We start from the raw sequence: 21,648 nt of genomic DNA on the forward strand, positions 1-21,648 counted from the left end.
ATATTCTAATTTACAGTGACCAACCGGTGCAAGATACAAAACATGCATGCAGCCAATGAGAACTACTATATTACCATACCATTTTATATTCTAAACTCTAAAGACTACTTTCTTATGCACTTGTTCCCTGATGCCTTGGCAGGGTGGAGAGAGGTTACATTCCTGAGTCCTTTTGTTTTCCTGTCCTTCAACTTGACTCCAACTAATCACCGTCTTCCTGCCTAGCATGCCTACATCTCAAAGCTGGCTTTCATTTCTATTTCACTCACAGGTTTTACATCTCCCTGTATTTCTTACCAGACAATCATATCCATAAGTCCTTCCTGTCCCATCTTTCCCAACAGCCTTCTTTCTATCTTCTCCTTTGCACTTTTTATTTCCTCCCAGATATGAATTTTGAACTACTGTTGGGGTTGTGATATGAAAATGTGGGTTTATTTGAACATTGGTAACACTGACTGTTAATTATCAGATTCTAAACTACAGATGACTGAATATCGTCTGCATTTTAATTGTTTTATAGATAATAGAATAGCTTTCCCATTGATCTAAAATAACTATAATTACCATAGTAATTCCTAATAAACTTGGTGAGATATGAAAATTGTATTTTCATTTCTTGTCTTTCAGTTTCTGACTCGAATCTCCAAATGGTAAGGCGTTCTACTAGGAGAGTTTTCATGTCTTTCTAATGAGCTGTTGTGAGATGACTTTGCACTGAAGTTTTCAGTTCCTGCGTCTGGTGACACAAGTGAAATGTTGTAAGTGTCTTTATTACTTTTTTCATATTTAATTTTCATATTTAATACTAGGTAATGCAATTGTGGCTTTAGTTCTCTACCAGTGTCAGAGATTACAACCTGAATGTTTCAGATTAGACACCTGGGCAAGAAAAATCTACTGGAATGGCAGAGCAGCACTGGAACAGGGTACCCAAGAAGGCTGTGGAATGTCCTTGGAGATTTTCAAACCTTGCCTAGACAAAGCCACAGCTGACATTTTCTAGTGTTGGTTATAGCCCTATTCCATGTAGGAATTGACCTGTACGAACTCCATTGACCACCCCCTCAAACATTTCATATTCATACACGCCATCACAAGGGCTGCATATGAGGATAGCCTTCCTGGAGAATTAGTGTGTTTGGACTTGTAACTTTTTAGCAGCTGCTCGGTATCACACCAACATCCTGTTGGGATGCTGAGGAAGCTGGTCGCATCTCTTATGTAGGTGACACAGTACAGAGAAGTGTATCACAAACCAGAGCCTCATTTTCATAGCTTGTTTTAGTCTGATAAGGAATTGCACCAATGCTTGATCTGGACCGTCTGCAAATTACGTAGCTGTGTTCTTGTGACCTGAGCCACACAGCACAGTCTAGGCAGGACAAACAAGGAACTAAACCTAGGGGTTATTCAGCCAGTCTTTTAACCTTATGTATCACATCAAATAACGATTTATGGTCAGCCTTTTGTAATTGGCATGTAATACTTGAATTATAACTAATATTTTTTTCTATGTAAATTCATTGTTTCCTCTTTGCCATAGGCAAATGTGTTTTTCCTGCTACACCTCAGCATAATTGATAAAGTTATTACAGAACACAGTAGAGTCCTTCTGTTATTATATTTTCACATTTCACTAAGGCAAACAGACTCACTAACAAAATTATTTGAACTGTATGGTCTCCTCAAATGTCTTTACTACAGCCAATGGTCCTTGATGCATTATTGAGGTTCATCAGTGAATGTAGAAAAAGAATAATTTTCTTTTTATATTTTTTCTAATGGTGATAAATCAAAAATGTTGATAAGCTAAACTTGAAATACTTCTTACAGAAATCTGCAGCAAAGTAAATGGTTGTTACTTTATAGAATAACTGTATAGAATGAAGTGCGTAGGTAGAATTAAAAAAAAAAAACCCCACCTTAAAAATAGCATTTATCGTATTTTGCTCTTAATGGGTATACCATCATACTTATGTATGCTAATATTGTTTCTGCTGCTCAGATAAAGCACTCCATGCAGTGTTTCAGCTAACAGTGAGCAAACACAATACTTTACTATGACATCTCTATTGTAGTTTGCATTTTACCTCCTGTTTGATACAGATAAATTCTTTAGCTGTGCCACATTTTTCCTTAAAATTGGGCAGATCAGTGAGAGCCATAAAATATTAATCATAAAAACTTAGAGAAATAGATGTCTGTGACTGTAGGTTTGTCTTGTTGGCAAATCTTTCTCAGTCTAAACAATTTCTCTTTTTTAAACTCCATCAAAAAAGAGGCACTGTAAAAAGTATTATGTCTGTTCAGATTAAAATATATGTGGTTTTCTGAGCAGAAAAAGGGTCTGACTTTTTTATTCAAAGCTCCAAGTTTATTTAAGAATTTTATACATTTTTAGTAGTTTTGTTGTCAAAAGCAGACCTGATTGCCAGTATGCTATTTTCTTTTTATTTCTTCAATTATGACACTATCCTGTAGATCACATGGAGCTAGAAGAAAGGATAGTAGTATGGAGAAAGAAAATTATAGCTTCCTTTGTAAACTTGTGCCACTATAGGGAAAAGATACTTAACCAGGTAGTTGCTATGGTGGGTACAATGTGTGTTACAGGAGAAGCTGTTGAGAGACCCCAAGTTTTTGACTAGACCCTGTTATTTGGGGATTGAAGAGGAATGAGGAGTGATATTTCCCTCTTCCTTTCCAATACTTTTTTTAACTTTTGTGTTTGGGGCTTGCTTACATTAAACTGGACAGTATCAAAACTTCTGTTCCAAAGGTGGAGGATTGAGTGGACTTTTTCTTTGGTTGAGAGATATTTTCTTTTATCTTCTTTGTATTTCTTGGTTTATTTCTTCTTTAGTTAACTGCTATTAACATGGATTAGTTAAGTGGAAACAACTCTAAGACTGAAGAGGCAGCCATTTTTTTCAAATTAATGTTAGCCTGTGCTGGGTAGATTTTAATGAATTATCCATAAAGCGGCATAAATGGAAATGGGTATCCTGTCTCTGCAATGAAAAATAAAGGTAATTACACAAGAACTGGTGATGCTAAAAGTCCTTGAATGACAATAAGCTGTCTCTAATTATTAGTCTGTGACAATGTGGATTTTTACATCCTTGGAAAATTAATTGTATAGCACTAGGAAGATTTCACATTTTTCCTCCTACTTGGCTCATGCTGCTTGCCATGCATTTGTTATTTCCATTTTCCTTTTCTTACTACTGTGATAGGATTCTATCAACCTGCTTCAAATAATATTTAGAGAAAATGGCTCTACATTTCTAGACTTCTCAAAATCTACAGCAATATGTAAAGACAGAAGTCATCTTACCTAACTTTACTTTTGAAAAAGTGGAATAAATGGAAAGAGTTTACCTATTCAGAGCACCTTTCTGAAACAGCTATCTTAGCATACATTTGATTACTTTGTAATGAGTACCTTTGTAAGCAGCATGGATTATATGACTAATGCTTAGGTGACTAAAACCAGAAGATGAATTCTTTCTTAATGGTTGAAAGTGTTGCTGTTTATTCTCACAGTACTATCAGCCAGCTTCAAGGTACTGACTTCATAGTTCAAAGTGTGGGAGCCAGTGACACAATAATTAATTATTGGGTTTATACCTTGTCTAGGCCTGATACTACATTGGTAATTCTAGTTTGTCTTTTTGATTATCCTATGAAAAAATTTCCCATCAAAATTCCCTGTGAAATTGATACATCCCCCAACAACGGGGACTTAAATATCATGATCTCTGTCCCAGACTCCCTTAAATTCACTACCCAATATTGTGTCCACTGTGTCCATTTCTGCAGCTCCTTGTAAATTTGACAGGCCCTTCCATCCTTGAGGTACATCCGGGAGATGCCAAATTTAATGAGGTTTCTGGGCTCCACATACATTTTGCTTATTGTGAGTGCCCTCCCATGTGTGCTGTTGATGGTTTGCTTAGAGTATTTCCAAAAGTCAGAAGGAGTGGGGGGTTTCTGCTGAGTCATAAACAGGACAGTCTGGCACTCTACTGGATGTCCCATTGTTGTGGAACACTTTTAGCATTATACTTTCCATTCTTATGAGAACGCTTTTCTCAATATGCTAGAAAAGGAATGTAAGTTTCAAGACTTGCTGCTGTCTGGAAGACACCATAATATTCCTCTTGAGGTGACCAGAAACTCTGTTGCAGAGAGCAGCTCTGCCCTGTGCCCAATGCGCTTAGCAGATCAGAGCAAAGGTGACAGTGGTGGGTGAGAACATAAATCCATGGTATATAATTGCTGTCATCCCTACCAAAGTCTCATTTTTTTTAACCTTGTCTTTCATCTATTAAAAATAAAGAAAAAAGGGAAAGCGGGTTTCTTTTAGTCCAGAGTAGAATGAAACACCAAGTTATATGTTTCACAAGCACAAGAAGAATCAAGCAGTTTACTACGTCATGTTGGCCTTTTGCATAGTGTTAAATTAAATCACACATTGCTCAGACTTTCTAATTAACAGTATGCTATGTGGAGGAAGTCTTTCAGTAATTAACCTTTCAGTTAATCAAAGCACATTTTCTGCTTCTCTACATCTTAAATCTATTTCATGTTTTTTTTCTCCCTTTATTTCTTATCATTTACTTTGCAGTCTAGATCTTGCCTTTGAAATACTAAGATCAAGTCCCTGATTCACAGCAATCAAAATTTTGAGCTATGCTATAAGATTACAGAGAAGGGTAAAGCTTATTTTAATTCTAATAATACTGAATTAAAATATCAGTTCTAGTATGATAGAAAAATAACTTCCATGAGCCATTTTTCTTGGTTGAAATCATACACACTACTAAAGAAGTTCTACTTTTCATTCAAAATGAATGGCTATTCATTTTAGGAATGTAGAATTCTTTTTGTAAAGGGAGACACAGTTGTTACTTTTGTATGCAATAGAACTTCATCAAATTGAAAAATGAGCTCACATATCACCTGCAGATTTTCTCTTAATTTTCCACAATGTTTCGAATTCTTAAGCATTTCTTAGGTAGCAATTATTGTCACTGTAGTCCATAAAAATACAGAGTCATTTATAAAGAAAGTGGAGGCTTTATATATACATATAGGAGTATAGGAGTATATATATTTTACATATAGGAGGCTTACAAGCCAACATATACAGATTTGAAAGTATAGGGAGGTCAGGTAAAAATCTCTGAAAGAATTATCTGTTTAATAAAGTAATTTTAAAAAGTGCAAGCTCTTTGAAAAGCATAGTTTTCTCCAGAAAAGAGCAATTTATTTTTTTTCTCTCTTGTATCCACTTAAGGAAGTAGAAAAATGTATTTCAACTTGACTAAATGGAAGAGAGTAATTGCCAAATAGTCAGCCGAAGTGATCTGCTAGTTGATGTTTTATCAATATTTTTGCTGAATTGATTAATTATAACCTCATGCATGTGTGTTTCCAGTTTTTTAACTTACATAAACTTAGAAAAGCCTAAAAATAATCTTCTAAAGAGAGAACATGTAGTGACAGGACATGGGGAAATGGATTCAAACTGAAATGGGGCAGGTTTAGATTAGATATTAGGAAGAAATTCTTTACTATGAAGATGGTGAGGCACTGGAACAGGTTGCCAGAGAAGCGGTGGATGCCCCATCCCTGGAAATGTTCAAGCCCAGGTTGTCTGGTGCTCTGGGTAGCTGATCTAGTGAAAGGTGTCCCTGCCCATGGCACACCCCCATGGGGGCTTGGGACTAGATGATCATTAAGGACCCTTCCAACCCAAATCATTCTATGATCTACTTATTGAAACATTTTATATTTTTGCACTTCTTTGTAAGTCATTGCACACTCTAAGCCAGTATAAAAACACAAACTGCATTGTCATGTAGTTTAACAGAAACAAGCAACAGAAAATCATTGTGTACTTACTGAGCTACAGAACATGAAATATTAATGCAAAATAAACAACACAAAAGTGCAGGTAACGTATAATATGCAATTTATTTCTAATCATCTTTATTTCTGTAGGTAGACTAAAGAAAAATAACTAGGCTCTTTACTGCACACAAACTTGCTAGAGTACCTTTCTTTTAGGCAAAACCCCCGACTTTTCAAGCATCATGTTACAATAATGTATTGACATATTGGAATCACAAAAAGATGTTATTTCACCTACTGATGTCACAAGGTTAAATCATATTGATGTTATAGGATTTGTACATTAAGAGGTCAAAAGAACATTAAAAGCCTAGGCTGATGTCTACAGTCCAGATGTATTAGAAAGTGATGCCAAAAATGTTAGTTTTATATTAGAATCTCAATGGTCATTAGAGCTCAAGCATTCAATTTCAATTTCAACAATATCGAAATTCTACTTCTCCTCCTAAGCCCAATTAAAAAAAAAAAAAAAAAACAAACAAACAAACAAACAAACAAACAAACAGCATACAACCTGAGCAACTATTAGATACTAGGTCATACTGAGAGCTGATAGCCCTTAAAAACATAGCTACATTCTGGCTTTTGGTTTCATGCTCTAGAAATGGCCAAAAAGAGTGGGAAGCAATCACATCATTTTCCATGTAACTTCACAGCTCATCTTGAAGTTTCTACTTCCAAAACACATGGTAAAACCTTAAAAATATCCCAAAGCACGAACATGCAGAAATTTTGCAAGGAAAGAATTCTAAAAATGTTCTAGTACATAAGCCCCTCTTCCTACCATATTTATTTCAATCAAAGATTGACAATTAAGAAAGCCAGAATTTTTGGCTTTTTCTCCTTCGTTATTCTTTCTTTGCTTATTATTTTCATTAAGGATTCATATAAATTTAATAACTGTAAACTTAAAACAAAAGAAATAAAGTATCTGCCTGATTTTCCACTTGCAAACAATTCAGTCATTTTTCTCTAATTTACTACAGTTATATGTCTGAGTCACATATTTCCAATATACAAATCAGCAAGTCATTCTGCGCTTGCTTGGCTGCATTTGCAGATATGTTTAGTCCCACTTACCTAACCCACACACAGAAGAGCCTGTCATAAAACTTAGTTGCTAAATATTTACAGCTGAAAAATAGTGATCATCAGCAATACCATGAATAGTTTCTTTTCCAAGCACATTGTGCCTGCAGTTGATTAAGATACATTCATGGTCACTAGAGCTTCCAGTACAAAGCATATTCTCACACAGCTTGCAGCCAGAAAGCAGGCCTTAAGCAGGCATAGCACGTGTTCCAGAAGGCAAACATTGTAAATAATGAATGCTCCCCTTCCTCCTCCTTTCCTTACCTTTTATAGCTGAGCTGACATCATATGGTACAGAATATCCCTTTGGTCAGTTTGGGTCAGCTGGCCTAGTTGTGTCCTTTCCCAGGATTTTAGCCACCCTCAGCCTGCCGAATGTTAAGGGACAGCCTTGGTGCTGTGCCAGTGCTGCTCAGCAGTAGCCAAAAACCACAGGTTCTGTGCTATCAGCACCTTTCTAAGCTACCAATGCAAAGAACAGCACTGTGAGGGCTGCTGTGGGAAAATGAACTCCACCTCAGCCAGACCCAGTGTATGGGTTGAATACCCCATAATGCATTGAGATGAAACAGACTTACTGCCCTGACACACAGAAAACTTATCTCACTTAAAGTAAGTTCTCCCATCAACACAACTTAAGGGCAAGAGTCCACTGTGGCTGTTAAGCCCTTCAATGGGTATCTCTTTCAACTTTCATACATCCTGCAGTAAAGCTGTTAGGTACCTACTGTGCGGCATAAAGGGAATAGTCTGTCTACTGTGGGCTGTACTGTGATGAATCTATTGAATGGATACTCTGGAAGCAGCAAAACCATGCCCTGGGTAAAGCTGGAGGGAAGCTGCAGAGTGATATCTGGAGTCAGGAAAGTGGTTTGTGAAATACACAAAGAGAACTATCTTGGTATAGACAACCATACTTGAGTTTTTAATGGAGGGAAACTTGTAGTAGTCTACTGCAGACAAGACGTGCCAGCTATAGCCATGGATGGCAATGATAGAGGTTGTGACCTTGTGCACTTGTAGAATGAAGACATTTCTGAGGATAGGTGTAGGTATGTGCTGTAGTTCCATGTTTTAGAGACAGAGACAGTGGCTTATTGATTATGTGCTGTCTTTAAAAAGGAATTAAAAATAAATTACTTAGGGAATGTGAAAGGAATTCCTCCCTTTGTGTATCTATAACTTGAGTATTACATCTCAGGCTGTTTTTGTAGCCAGTGAAGAGAAATGGGCATTTTGGGGGCACAATTCGTGTGATTTATTTTATAAAATAGTCTGTTAGTGAAATGAATCACAGTTTAGAAATACTTTTCTTCATTGGTTATAAGTGGAGACTAAGTGTGACTAGCTCAGGTGTCTGTGTTTGGCTAAGCAAATGTCATTTTAAGAAGAAAATGAAGCACAACTCCAATGAATTCTCAAACAATGGGGCATACATCCAATAGACATATCACCCAGCAATCAGTAGCCAAGCAGTGACCTGAAAGTATCACCTCAGGAACTTTGTACACCTGTCAACAAGTGTTCTTCTGTTGTAGTCACTTCTGAAAGCTTTATTTGAAAAGACGGCAAGTGTCTTGTCCTTGAAACTCACTAAATCTATTTACATTGTAATTCATTAGAAAAACATAGGGTACTGAGATTTTATGACCGTTTACAACAGTGTTTCTTGCCAGTGCCGAGTTAGACTTTTGTTTTCCCTGAGCTCTCCGTAACATCACTGGTGGTGAGAAGCCTCTACAAGAGGTGATTCAGAAGGCTATTGCAAGGCTGTTGTTCTAAAGGAACCAGTTTGAGCAAAGTGGAACACATAAGACCCATCATTAAACTTATTTCTGCATTTTAGGAGCTATTTAAAAATAAGAGCTAGTTTACCTACAAGGGGCAAAGCTAGGAAATTATGTAAAATATAGAATAAAATAGATTTTTTTTTAACTTGCTATGGAGATTTTATTTATGTTCTTTTTATTTTTACTTTATTTAAGATATTGTGGATATTCTGGTTGCTTTTCTTCTCAGTGAAAATGCTACACTTTGCTCCTAGTACATAGCTCCAACTAAAAGTTTAACTTATCAGTTGGTCTTGTTTGAATTTTACTTGCAAAGAAATGTAATTTTTTTAGTGAGAAACTCTTTTATAGTGGTTTCTTTTCCTTCCCCAAACTCTGCAATTCTCTTTTCTTTGCAAACTACATTGTAGCTGCTGGCATTGTAAAAATGAGAAAAAATAGATGTTGAAAGTGCACTTTTACATTTATTGAGCTTATTTTTGATCATATAGTGAGAAATTCCTTCCTGTCTATGTATTGAATTTAATTGAAATAACTGGTTTACTGATTAACTATATTTTTATATATTGATATGATTTAAGATACATGAAAGAGTCTTCAGTCACTAATGTGAAACAGTATTTAATAGCTTCTTCAGAGGAGAAGTGTATTGAAAGTTTACCTTAATACACCCAAGAAAAAACCATCAAATATATTTATCAAAGGATTATTTGCCCTCTTCTACTAATCTACTTGGATTATTTAAAAATTTATTTGGAAAAATAAGGAATTCAAAAATATTTTTGGTATTAGAGATCTTGATAATTAATATTATTTTATTGCCATGGCTCAAGTTTATTTATAATAACTGAAATTTAGAATAGTGGGAAAAGTCATTTAAGCCTTTATTGACTTTCAGGTTTGATGTGTGGTAAGTATAAAAAAGCCTATTTGGCACACCTGACATGTTAACTATATCATCCAGCTATTTTATTGGTGTTTTTTGTTTGTTTGTTTGTTTGTTTGTTTTTTGTTTTGTTTTTTGTTTTGTTTTTCAGTTTTGCTTTGTTTTGTTTTCAATAAAGGCAAGGGGTAAAGTTTTTGCTTAGGTTACAAAATTGTCCATGGTACAGCCTAACAGATACCACCAAACATAATGCTACTAAAACATAAATTGAAGTTGGAAGTAAAATGAATTAAACATCTTCTAGAAAAATGGGAAACTGCTGTGAGACAGAGGTAGTAACTCCTTCTCCTTCTCCACTATCCCTTTGAATAATGGTGAATCAGTTCAATGAAATCAGGCTTCAGCTTCTCACTGAATAGCAGAGATTTCCAGAGGCACAGGATTTGGAGAGATGTTCCCTTCTCAAACAGAACTAGTTTTACTTGACAGGTCACAGCGATAAAGGGTAGGAAGGCCGTGCTCACTGAAAGCAGCTTTAGATAAGTCGGTGTGCTTGCAGAGATCCTATGCTACTCAGCTTCATGGATCTGAAATGCCTGTTAACTTGGCATGAAGCTTTTCATCCAAGGTCTCTTTTTATTCTGCCTAGAGCCACTTCTATGAAGTCTGTGGGAAATCTGATGATTAAAGTTGAATTCATCATCATCACAATTGGAAACCGCTAGTGCACCTGGTCTGCCACCCTTCTCGTGAAGGATTTATTCACAAGGTCTCTAATATTAGCTCAGAAGGCGAAAGCAATCAGAGAGCACTGGCAACAGAGCTATTTACCCCTCCCACTACAGATCCTGCTTAGCTTGCATGATCAAATTGCATTAGAATACAAGACAACATTGCAGATTTTCAGAACCTCTAAAACCATCTTCCTTCCTTACACTGTCATCAATTAATGTAATTGATCAAGGCCAGACTATTCCATAAAGAACACAGTCCACTCAACAGCAAGAATATTTTAGTTCTTTCTTGTTAAAAACCAAATTAATACAATCAAGACTACTGGGTTTTGAACTCTTGAACAATTTTGGAGATATAAATTGGGTTTGTGCTAGTTAGTCTGACTCCAGAATCAAAGCAGAAGATGACAGATTTTGTATGTATTTTGTCCACACACTGGACTGCTTCTGCTGAAAATAAATTATCAAAACAGTATGTTTTGGATGTGACAATAGATGAAGACAAACATTAAAAGAAAAGACAAACAAATACAGCATTTTTGTAAAGAATTTGTTTCATCTTATATATGGTTATGCATTAAAATTTACTGAAGTTTGTTGTGGTTTGGGTTTTTTTTAATGATAAGTTAATTGTTGGTCACACACACCCATCCATACCTTTCTAAGCCTTCTCTATAAAACAAGTTATTTTATTGATTAGGAAGCTGGTGCCTGGGTTCACATTGGAAAGTCTTAATGAAACTTTTATCTTAGAAACAAATTAGTACTATGGCCAGTGAAAACAAATTTTCTGGCATTTAATTTTCTAATCTATTTTACATTATTTCCCAGGGGTACCATGACCTTCACAGATACATGGCTTTGTGCAAATATCCAATTACATGGTAGAATCTCATGAGTTTGAGAGTTGCCCTTAAAATTAACCAACTTTCTAAATGGAATTTTTTCCTCTACTGAAAAAATTGAACCTAGTCTAAGCAAATGTTAAAGGACCCAGCCATGCCATTCATAATAATAAAAAAATTAGAAATAAAAATTAATAAGAAAACAAAATGTAATTAAAATATTTGGAAGTCACCCAATTTTAAAAATACTTACTTTTTGATCTTGGCAGTGTCCCTGAAATTCATATAATTATGTAAGCTCTGTGAAATATGTAAGGATGTCAGGTAAAAACATCTTTCAATACTTGACATAGGTCCGGTATATCCAACACCAAGAGTATCTCCTCAGAAGTGAATACTTATCACAAAAAATGTCACTCATTCCTAATCAGATAAAATCTCTCAAGGCTGTGCATCTCTGGTAATGCTGCCTTCTGACAAGCCACAAACACTGTGAAGCAAGAAGAGGATGGATAATTATTGTCAAAACTCAGTGCCTAGAACCCCCTTTAGGGTTAAGGTTACATCAAATGATAGGTTGAAATTAGTCACACATATATGCAACTGCATGGAGGCTCTTTGTTTTTTTTAGTTGAGAGGTTTTGCTCCACATCAGGATTACAAATAACTAAATGATTGTAGATGACAGAAAACTGGGAGGAGTGGCTGATATGCCACGGAGTTGTGATAAAGTAGAAAGGGACCTTGACAGGCTGGAGAATTGGGCTGACAGAAACCTTGGGTGTCAACAAGGAGACATTCAAAATACTGCACCAATAACAGCCTCTTACACTAATGTATCCTGGGGACCACCCAGCTGGAAAGCAGCTTAGCAGAAAAGGACCTGGCAGCCACAGTTGACATGAATTTGAAGATGAGCCAGTAATGTGCCCTTGCAGCAAAGACTGTGGGGAAATAATAGAAGATTGGCAAGGAGTATTGTAAACACACACTCAAGCTGACTTACAGCTGGGGTGTCAAGACCCACATATATCATATTAATTGCTGTTTAGCCTTGTGTGTTTGACAAGCAGAACATCTGTGTTTAGATAATATGGGCTTGTGATAGGCTTAGAGACACCCTATCAAACATTCTGGCGATTTATTCTCTGCTGTAAGAAAGATCAAGCACAGTGGTAAACTATACCTGTACAAATCCCTGATACACAGGCCAAACCAGCAGGTTCGGTGACCCCCTAGGATGGACCAAGCTTTACAGTGCCTACAGCTCTGCTTGAGAGTCTGGGTGCTGTTTTGAGGATCCTTAGCTGGTGCAGTAAGAAAAAGAGAAGTACTCTCTTAGTTTTGTTCATATTTTTTATGTTTGTTTCTGCATCCTGCCTGCACTGACTCACACAAAGGCGAATGGTACCCTGGGCTTCTTAGACAAAGCACTGCCAGCAGGTCAAGGGTTGTGCTGTACTTGGCACTGGTGAGGCCATTCCTAGAGTGTTGTACACAGTTTCAAGTTCCCCAGTAAAGGAGAGACATGGACATGCCAAACAGAGTCCAAGGAAGGCCCCAAGGATGTTTAAGGGACTAGAGCATCTTTGCTGCAGGGAAAGATTGAAACAGCTGGGAAGGTTAATTCTGGAGAAGGTGAAACTCAGAGGGAATCTTACATTGTATGTGAATACCTGAATAGACAATGCAAAGAAAACAGAAGCCTGCAGTGCCTAGTGACAGGACAGAGTTAATGGGTGCAAACCGAAACCCAAGAGGTTCTCTCTGAACATCATTTATTAGGATGGGGGTGACAGAGCACTTCACATGCTGCCCAGAGTATGCATGGATCTCACTCCTTGTATGTATTCCAAAGCTGTCTGGACACATCCAAGGGCACCTGGTTCCAGGCGGCGCTACACAGACACAGAGAGTGGAACAGATGACTTCTAAAGGCCCCTTTCAGCCACAGCCTTTCTGGGATTTTGCACTTCTCTGAAACAGCCACTAACCTCTCTATTATGTGATGCTACAGAGTGTGCTGATGAGAAAATCATTAAATGATTTCATCAGAATCAGATGAAACTCTTTTCATCGAGATTAGTCAGCTTTGGTCAAACACTTCTGTTCATTTTTTTATCCCAAAAATACGTTTGTCTCAGTGCAATTCTATTAAAACAGGGTTGTCAATGGTACTTGACAAGCTCTTAGCTCTAAACCTTGAAGGCTGTGGGACATTGAGGTATAAGTTAACACATGGAAGAAGTATTGCTGAGATACTAGCTCATACAGCTTATTAATATGTGCTTTGGGTGAATGGACTGAGACCTGAAGTATCTTCACACCAGGATATCCCTCTAGTTTATTCTTGCTGGTCCCTAATAGACTGAAGGAATTTAGTTTACCTGATAGCCCGTAGCTTCTCATAATCCCAGTACTCTCATACAGTATAAATGTACTGTGTGACAGCTATTCATTAAAGTTTTATCTTCTGTTGAATTTATCAATACTTGCATCAATGTGTTCCTTTCATTAATTGGTGAGTCAATGGTTAAAATCTACTGGGTATAAATATAACTAATGTCTATCCTCATCTTTCTGAAAATTCTCTTCTCTGAATGATGGCCAGTGCTATTTTCAAGGGACAGGGTTTCTCCCTGTATTTCTGATGCAGACTTATACTCCACTCCTGTATCACTAAAAGCTTCTAATCTCACTCTCCCTGGATGTCACAGTTACCTGTTTTCTCCTCTTCATGCCTATGCTGTTTTATTTTATTTTCTGCTTTGTCTCTGTAGAGCAGAAATTCAGGGTTATTTCAGGTTTCTTTCTTATTTTTTTCCTATCTTCCAGGCTTTTTCCACATGCCATTAACTCCCTGTCTATATCATTTTTCTAAAACCCACATCTTACACTACAACTTACTTGATAAAATATATCCAGTGGTATACAGCCATCCATCCAATGATGGATTAGACAGCACTTTACTAAGTGAATGCAACTTCACACTTCTTAGTCATCTCTTCCCCTTGATTAGACTTGACTCCTCCATGCCAGAAGAAATGCATTAGATTTTGCTCAGTGTTGCAGCCAGAGTTTTGTGACTCCATTTTATATCACTCTGAAGCTGTCAGACAAGAAAGACACTTCATCCACCAACACCTGTTTTGAATTTAAGCTCTCCGCTGTTCAGTAACTTGCTTCAGCTGAATCATCTGTTTCCTCCTAAACTCTCATCCCCTTTCTAAAACTTTTGGGGTCAGTATATATCTGTATACTACATTAGTGTTTGAAATAATCTCTCACTTTCTGTGAATCAAGGATTATTATGCCTTTCAAATTCTTTTCTAAAACCTACTTTGTTTGCCCATCCTTTTCTCAGTGTTAATTTTGAGTAATCTGCATACTAATATGTCTCCATTTTTAACCCCCTGTATCTAGAACCCAGATTTCAGACAATGTATTAAGCTTTAAATAATTTATTTAATGTGTAGCCACACAATCTACTTATGGCTAGTTTAAAACCTGAACTCTACTGGAGTTGTTAGCTTCATTCTGAGTTAAACTTTCTTTTCCTTCAAACTAGTTTTTATTTCCCTGCTGCCAGTGGCAGCAAACATGCTGCCTGTCAGCCTTAAACATTTTATATGTACATTCAGGCTTTCAGTAAGGCAGACAGTGAAGCTGCCCAGGAGTCCATCTGAGCCCCATGGAATAACCTATCCATCACAATTCTCTAGTACACTGCCCTCTGTAGCTCAATTCTGCATCACAATTTAGAATTTGTTTTTTAAAACTTGTGTAAGAAAATCATGGTACGTGCAAAATGTAATAATAACTATGTGAAAAAAAATCTGGCTTGTTTTGAGTGTTTTGGGGGATTTTTTTTGAAATGTTTCCTTTTTTGCTGTCGCCCGCGCTTCCTGGGTAGCTCTGGCACCAGCGCCGCAAAAAGGTTCAGTCCTGTAGGCGTTTGCTTCGGCAGAAGCGTGAGCAATGCAAGAAATAAAGGGATGGAACTCCGGTGGGAAACTTCAACTGAGTTTTATTAAATTCACACAACTTCTTTCACCCAGGAGTCAGCCTACCCAAGCCCGCTGCCCTCCCGGGGTTTCACCTTAAATATCGGGGTGGGGGAGCAGGGAAGATACAACTTGGGACCAATCCAGAATGAGAAGGGAATGACCCCGAACCTAAATGACAACCCGAAGAACTAATGAAGGACCTAAGAGGGAAGGAGAACTGAGGCTTTGCCAAACACTCGGAGTCCTCACCAGAATTTTCTAGACATCTGGGTGAGGCCCCAGACAGGATCCAGGTGACACATAAATGATGATTGATTAATAACAATAACTGGGGTAAACCACAATGGGGAAAAACATGGTCTATATGGGAAAACCATTGTGAAACAGTATAAAACAGATGCATATAGAAAACAGCAAAACCCCAAAACACACCACTACACTTTTTGACTTTATAGAGATAACTGAATGCAATCCTCGAGGTATTGTGTGCAGCCTTCCAAAAAGAAAAACTGAAAAACACATTGAACAAGGATTAAGAAGTGCAAGTAAAGCAGTACAGTAACAGAGTGGTAGAATGGTATATCACACAACTGAGAAATAAAGTTTCTGCTCCCGCGTATCTCAGTCAAATCAGGAATTGCAATAAAATTCAAAAGGGTTTTAATAATCCAATCATAGTTTTTTTGTGTGTTATCTCGTGTGATAAATGTGGCAGTGGATCAGCTCCACCTCCTGGAATACGGACTTTACAGTGACGGGTAAAGCTACATGCCTCATTAGAAAATATTAAAATATTAAAATAACTCAGTTGTCATTTCTCACAGCCATCAGTGCCTCTGTAAATAAGCAACTTTTTTTTGAGCTGCTGGGGTACAGCACTCAAGCAGACCAGAATATAATATTAAGACAACCTTGTGGCTGTACAGCTGTAGATACAAGGAGATTAATTGTACTGTTGGGGTAAGGCTAAATCCTTAACTCATGTTGGCATCCTTAATGGTAAAGTAACACCATAGGGACTTTTTTTATATATCTGCTTATGGAGGAAATATGTAAGGAAAGCACGCAATAATCTCTAAAAGCAGGACAAAACACAAATCCCTAGTATTAGCAGAACGTGATGATGAATTAGGATGGATCAAATATGAAATGGTTTATCAGAGTGAGTGTGCATGAATGTGGCCTAGAGAAATTATGCTACAGATGACAAAAAAGTCTTTTCAAGGAAAATAAGGGAAAAAAATCTTCTTTTATGTAATTTTTTTCTCTTGGGAATAGCCATATTGATATCCAAATTTAAATTTGTTTTTAAATTTTAATAGCCATTAATTTAAATATTTTAATTTCAGTTTTTGGTTTCAGGGACCTGACTTATTAAAAACAGTCTCTTTCTGGATAGTCATTTGGGATTTACTTTTTAAAAAATGTTAAAATTCTTCTGGGTATTGCAAATTCTGCAAGAGAAAAACTTGCACTGTCATGTGAAATCAATTCTTGAGCTTTTACACAGATTTCACACCTTTGTAGATCTGTAAAGAACAGCATCTACACACTGTAAAGGTATGTAATTGCATTTTTTGGCTTACTACCTCTTCACTGTGTATTGTTTTAGAAAGTCAAAGGAATTATTATTTCACATTACCATGTAAAACTGCACGTGTATGTGTGATAGCACGACATATATATACATAGAGATCTGTGGCCTTACAGGTTCCCTCTCTAGAGACTGAGGAAAGCAATGCATCTCATTTAGAAAGGAAAAGATTTATAATTTATGCAGGTTTATTAATTATTTTGTTTAACTGCTTAATGCCAGCTTTATGAAACAAATTGAATTTATACCATTCTGATAGCTACTTAATTGTGCATGAATATTGAAGGCATAAAATCTTCAAGCAAAGCTGTGCCTTCAGAATTGAATTGAATGAAGCCTTTTGTTCAATATCAAAGATTTTTAGTAATGGTGAATATTCTGCTCAAATGGTCTTAAAGAACATGAGGGGTCTCACTGCAGGAAATTCTGAGGCTTTTTCAAAAGATGAATGGCATTACTTGCAAAAAAAAAAAAAAAAAAAAAAAAAAAAAAGTAAGATTTACCTTTTTTTTTCTTTTTTTTTTTTCTTTTTTTTTTTTTTTTTTTTTTTCGCTGTGCAAATTTCACTGGTGCAGTGCTCCAGAACGCAATCCACAAACTGGAAAAGAAACTGCAAGAGAAAGCAGCTCTAGGAAGATGTAAGGAATTCTGCATGCACATATGTATGACCCGGGGTGTATTCTTAGCTAAAGGCTCACAGTGTAGGGATGTCAGGATGCCAGGCAGCACCCTCAGACAGACTCTGGCTGGGGCACAGCACTGAGGAACAGCAGGCTGAGGGACAGCGGTGCACAGCAGAGGGACAGCGGTGAGGAGCAGAGGGACAGCGGTGAGGAGCAGAGGGACAGGGGTGAGGAGCAGAGGCACAGCGGTGAGGAGCAGAGGGACAGCGGTGAGGAGCAGAGGGACAGGGGTGAGGAGCAGAGGCACAGCGGTGAGGAGCAGAGGGACAGCGGTGAGGAGCAGAGGGACAGCGGTGCACAGCAGAGGGACAGGGGTGAGGAGCAGAGGGACAGCGGTGAGGAGCAGAGGGACAGCGGTGAGGAGCAGGACAGCGGTGAGGACAGGCCGCGGTGTCACGGGCGGGCCTGCGCTGCCCCCTGCTGTCCGCAGCGCTGTCAGAGCCTCCTCTGCGGGATCTACCGGGGCGCGCCCTCCTTGGGGCGTTCCCTCCCTTCCAATGACCTGCCAAGAGATCTAATGAACAAACCGCCCTCGCTGGCACGATGCTTTACTTTCAGGTGTTTCCACGTGCAAATCAGTGATGTGATGGCTCCGTGTAAAACCAACGCAGTGCAGGTGTTCTGTGAGTGGTGACTGTACTGTGCTCTCCTCTCTCTGTTCATCAGTCTTAGTCACGACAGTCCTATGTTCCTCTAGCCTCACCTATGTAATTCCCTCTATATTTATTCCTAATCCAACAGAGGGGTGGTCTAATACAGTTTGACCAGGAAATACAGTTGTAAACTCCTTCCTCACTCTTGGGGATTTCAGACAGGCTCAGGGAAAGATGAGGCACCTGTGTAACAGCACAGTCCAGCCAGCAAACACATCACATGCATTCATCCTGCAGCTCAAACAACACACATTTATTTATTTCCAAGTTTGTTTTATTTTTTCAAACCCAAGGAAAATGTAATATGCTGGTAGTGACTGCAAGCACTCTAACCCAGACTAACTGCATTTTCAGTAGTCAGGATAGTTTATGCCATTAATATGAGAAGTGTTAGCATTTAATCCATCCAGTGAGCCTCTGATTGGTTTTAAAAGAGTGTAGTGGTTTGAAAATCAGTGATTGTACTGTGAGAAGAAGAAGGGAGGGGGCAGGGGAGAAGGGGACAAAACAAAACAAAACAAAACCCAAAACAAACAAACGGGAAAAAAACACAAACAAACAAACAAACAAACAAAAAAAAAAAAAAAAAAACACCACAACCAAGAAAAAGAATGAAATTAAAATGAAACCCAAATTGTAGTGTAACACAGTCTTTTCTAGAACAGGGGCAACCTTTCATTTTTTCATTTCCACAACAGGCTGCTGGAATCCACAAATGACTAGCAACCACTGTGCTGTCATAGGCATTTGCAGGAGTATTGGGAGGCCTAGTGTTTAGAGATCCATGTCCCTAACACCTCCTTCCTGAGGTTTATATTCAATGTCCTTAGATATTGAGAAAAAAAGAAGTCCTTGATGTAACTTTAAAAATATCTACACTGGGGTTTTAAGCTTCAGAATAATTAGGTTTCTGTAATTCAACCTAAATAGAGACAGACAAATACATATTGTTACTGATCCCTTTTTTTCCTTCATGCAGCCTGTTTATTGGTTTTATTCTCAACATAGTGAATATAAAAACATTCTGTGTACAACCAGCCTCCATTTACTGCAGTTCATTTTGAATCTATAGATTCCTTGCAATTACTAATTGCATTACTAATATTTGATATATTTGCCTCCTGGTTCTCTAGTCTAATGGACTCATATTTTATACTGTTAAATGTGTTTATTCAGTTTGGCAAAAAAAATATACACTGGTTTTTGTGCTTGGTAGGTTTTTTGTTATTAGGACAGAAAATTTTCTATATGACATAACAAATCATTTATGGAACTCCAAATATGGCTTATTTCATATCAGTGTAGATGTTCAACACTTTCCAAAAATGAAGGTATTTAAGGGCAGGGTTTAGCCATTGCATGTGTAGTTTTTTTTACTACTTCACACAGGCTGGTTTTAAAGTCTTCATTTGTATGTAACTTCTATATATTAAATTTGATTGAAAAATCATTCATTTCTATGGAAAATAGTCAAAATATGAGTAAGAACATAATACATAAATAATAAGTTTATAGTCTGGTGTTTTGCTAATAATCCCTCAGAGTTTGGGCAGGGAGATCTTTAGTTTAGGGCCAAATTTTGTTCAAACACAATCCTACACAGGTTAGTGCTTACAATTTGGTGGACAACAACAGCATTAATCTTGTTTTGCAGAGTAAAATGACTAAAATGAATATTCAACATTGTGATATGATTAGACAGTCCTTTTTCTTGATCTTGAACAGAAATACTGAGGGGCTTCATGATCTCTGTGCCACCCTTATTTGATTTATCTAATCAAATTGGTAAGGATTTCACAATGCTCTGCTTACTCTGGTCTAAGGTAGACACCTACCTTTCTTCTGAAAATGGAAATAATACCTTCACTGAGAGTTTTTCCATCCTAGTACAGAGGCCCAAGGCTAAGGGATGTTACACAGTCTTGCTAGGGCTTTTTCACGTCAGGGAAGGTACCTTATTTTTTCCTGGAAGCTCTGGTATACAGAATTCTTCTGTTGGTAACAACACTGAGCCATGCAATAATTTCCTTCTTGCCTGTTGACCTGTCCTGGGAGGGGACATGGGTACATGGGGAAACAATGCACAGCACCATCTCTGGCCACCAAGTCAGGATCTGGCAGTTAAGGAGACCAAACTGTTGAATCCGGTTTTCCAAATAATGGGGCGAGAGGTGTTCCTTGAGCTTTGTTGTGACATCTGCCTCAGTACAGGGTGAAACATGAAAAATGGCAACAGCTCACGTCTTGCCAACAGCAGCCAGAATTGTCTGTGTTACAAGGCCTTTTAAAAGTTTTTTAACCAATAGTAAATTGTTAAGAGCTTACAGGCACCTGCATAAACCAATCATTAAAACTACACATATACCTTCTGTCTAACAATAGGTGCTTATTTCATATTTCTTATTACTCAGGTACTTTTTATACTCTTCTACTTCATAAAGCCTAACTCTACACAGTACAAAAACACAGTCTTATTGTTCTATGTCCTCATTCTTGTATCTTTGTAACTTTAGGCCTACATCCACACCATTATGGGAGTTTTCTGCTTTTTCTATATCCCACAGCAAACCAAACTGTTGATACACTTCTGCCACAGTGACATCATAAGCCCACTTTAAAATGGGTATGACAGTGGGTGTTCTTTTCTTTACTGACACACAAACAAAAACCCCAAAATAAAAAAACAAACAAACAAACAAACAAAAAAGGAAGCTTAGTTTATAGTTAAGATTGTATATTAAACCTGAAGGTGACAATGGTCAAATGAAATTAATTCTGCTTGAAAGTGCAGTCTATGTATGTTTGAAGGGACTTGATACATCTGAAGGTAAGTTTAGTTTTTGTCATGCTTATCGGGTGGACCATTCTTGTAATACTGTGGTTTTATTCACAGGTGACACTACTGCATGCAGTTCTTCACGAGACACAACTTGAAATATTTTGATAAAATGAGATGCTTGCGGAAACGATCAGCAGTGTCATTCTTAGGAATCCTTGTTGTTTGTTTGCTGTTCATGAACTTGTACATTGAGGATGGTTATGTTTTGGTAAGTTCCAAAGAAGTGATCCTGGAACAACAGAAGAGTAAAACACCCCTAATAAAACACTAGAACAGTAGAGGATAAGCTACATCTCAACCATTTGTGTGAGGCGGGAGCTTGTTCTTAAGTATACACTTCAAATCTCACCTCTGAATACTGCATTAAATGCTATTATAGAAGTAAAGTTATAAAAGAAAATTTACACCCATTCTATCTACTTTAAGTTCCTTGCATAAATTATTTAATTTTAGTGAGTTTATTTTTGTGTTTTCCTTACTTTCTGTAACTCAGATTTTAGTCTGACAGGTTCAGTGCTACAGCATTAAAAATTAGACAAATAAAACCTAATGTAGGTTTATTATTTTGAAAAAAAAAAAAAGTGGAAATATTTATGTTAGGAA

At 37.3% G+C, this 21,648-nt stretch overlaps 1 protein-coding gene across 2 annotated transcripts in view; it reads left to right on the forward strand.

The window, feature by feature from the left end:
* Positions 1-696: 696 nt before the first annotated feature.
* The window catches only part of MGAT4C (MGAT4 family member C), a 28,407-nt gene continuing 7,455 nt past the window's right edge, over positions 697-21,648 (forward strand). The window contains exons 1-2 of one of the 2 annotated variants that reach the window (XM_083858802.1): positions 697-761; positions 21,100-21,253. In XM_083858802.1, coding sequence (XP_083714928.1) covers positions 21,113-21,253 — 141 coding nt within the window. In that variant the 5' untranslated portion in view covers positions 697-761; positions 21,100-21,112. Of the gene's footprint in view, positions 762-12,473; positions 12,585-21,099; positions 21,254-21,648 lie in introns of those variants that run through there. The other variant, XM_083858801.1, reaches the window with a different exon arrangement.

Source organism: Zosterops lateralis (assembly GCF_965231275.1).
Source record: "Zosterops lateralis genome assembly, chromosome: 4".
In the NCBI taxonomy this organism is placed as follows: domain Eukaryota; kingdom Metazoa; phylum Chordata; class Aves; order Passeriformes; family Zosteropidae; genus Zosterops; species Zosterops lateralis.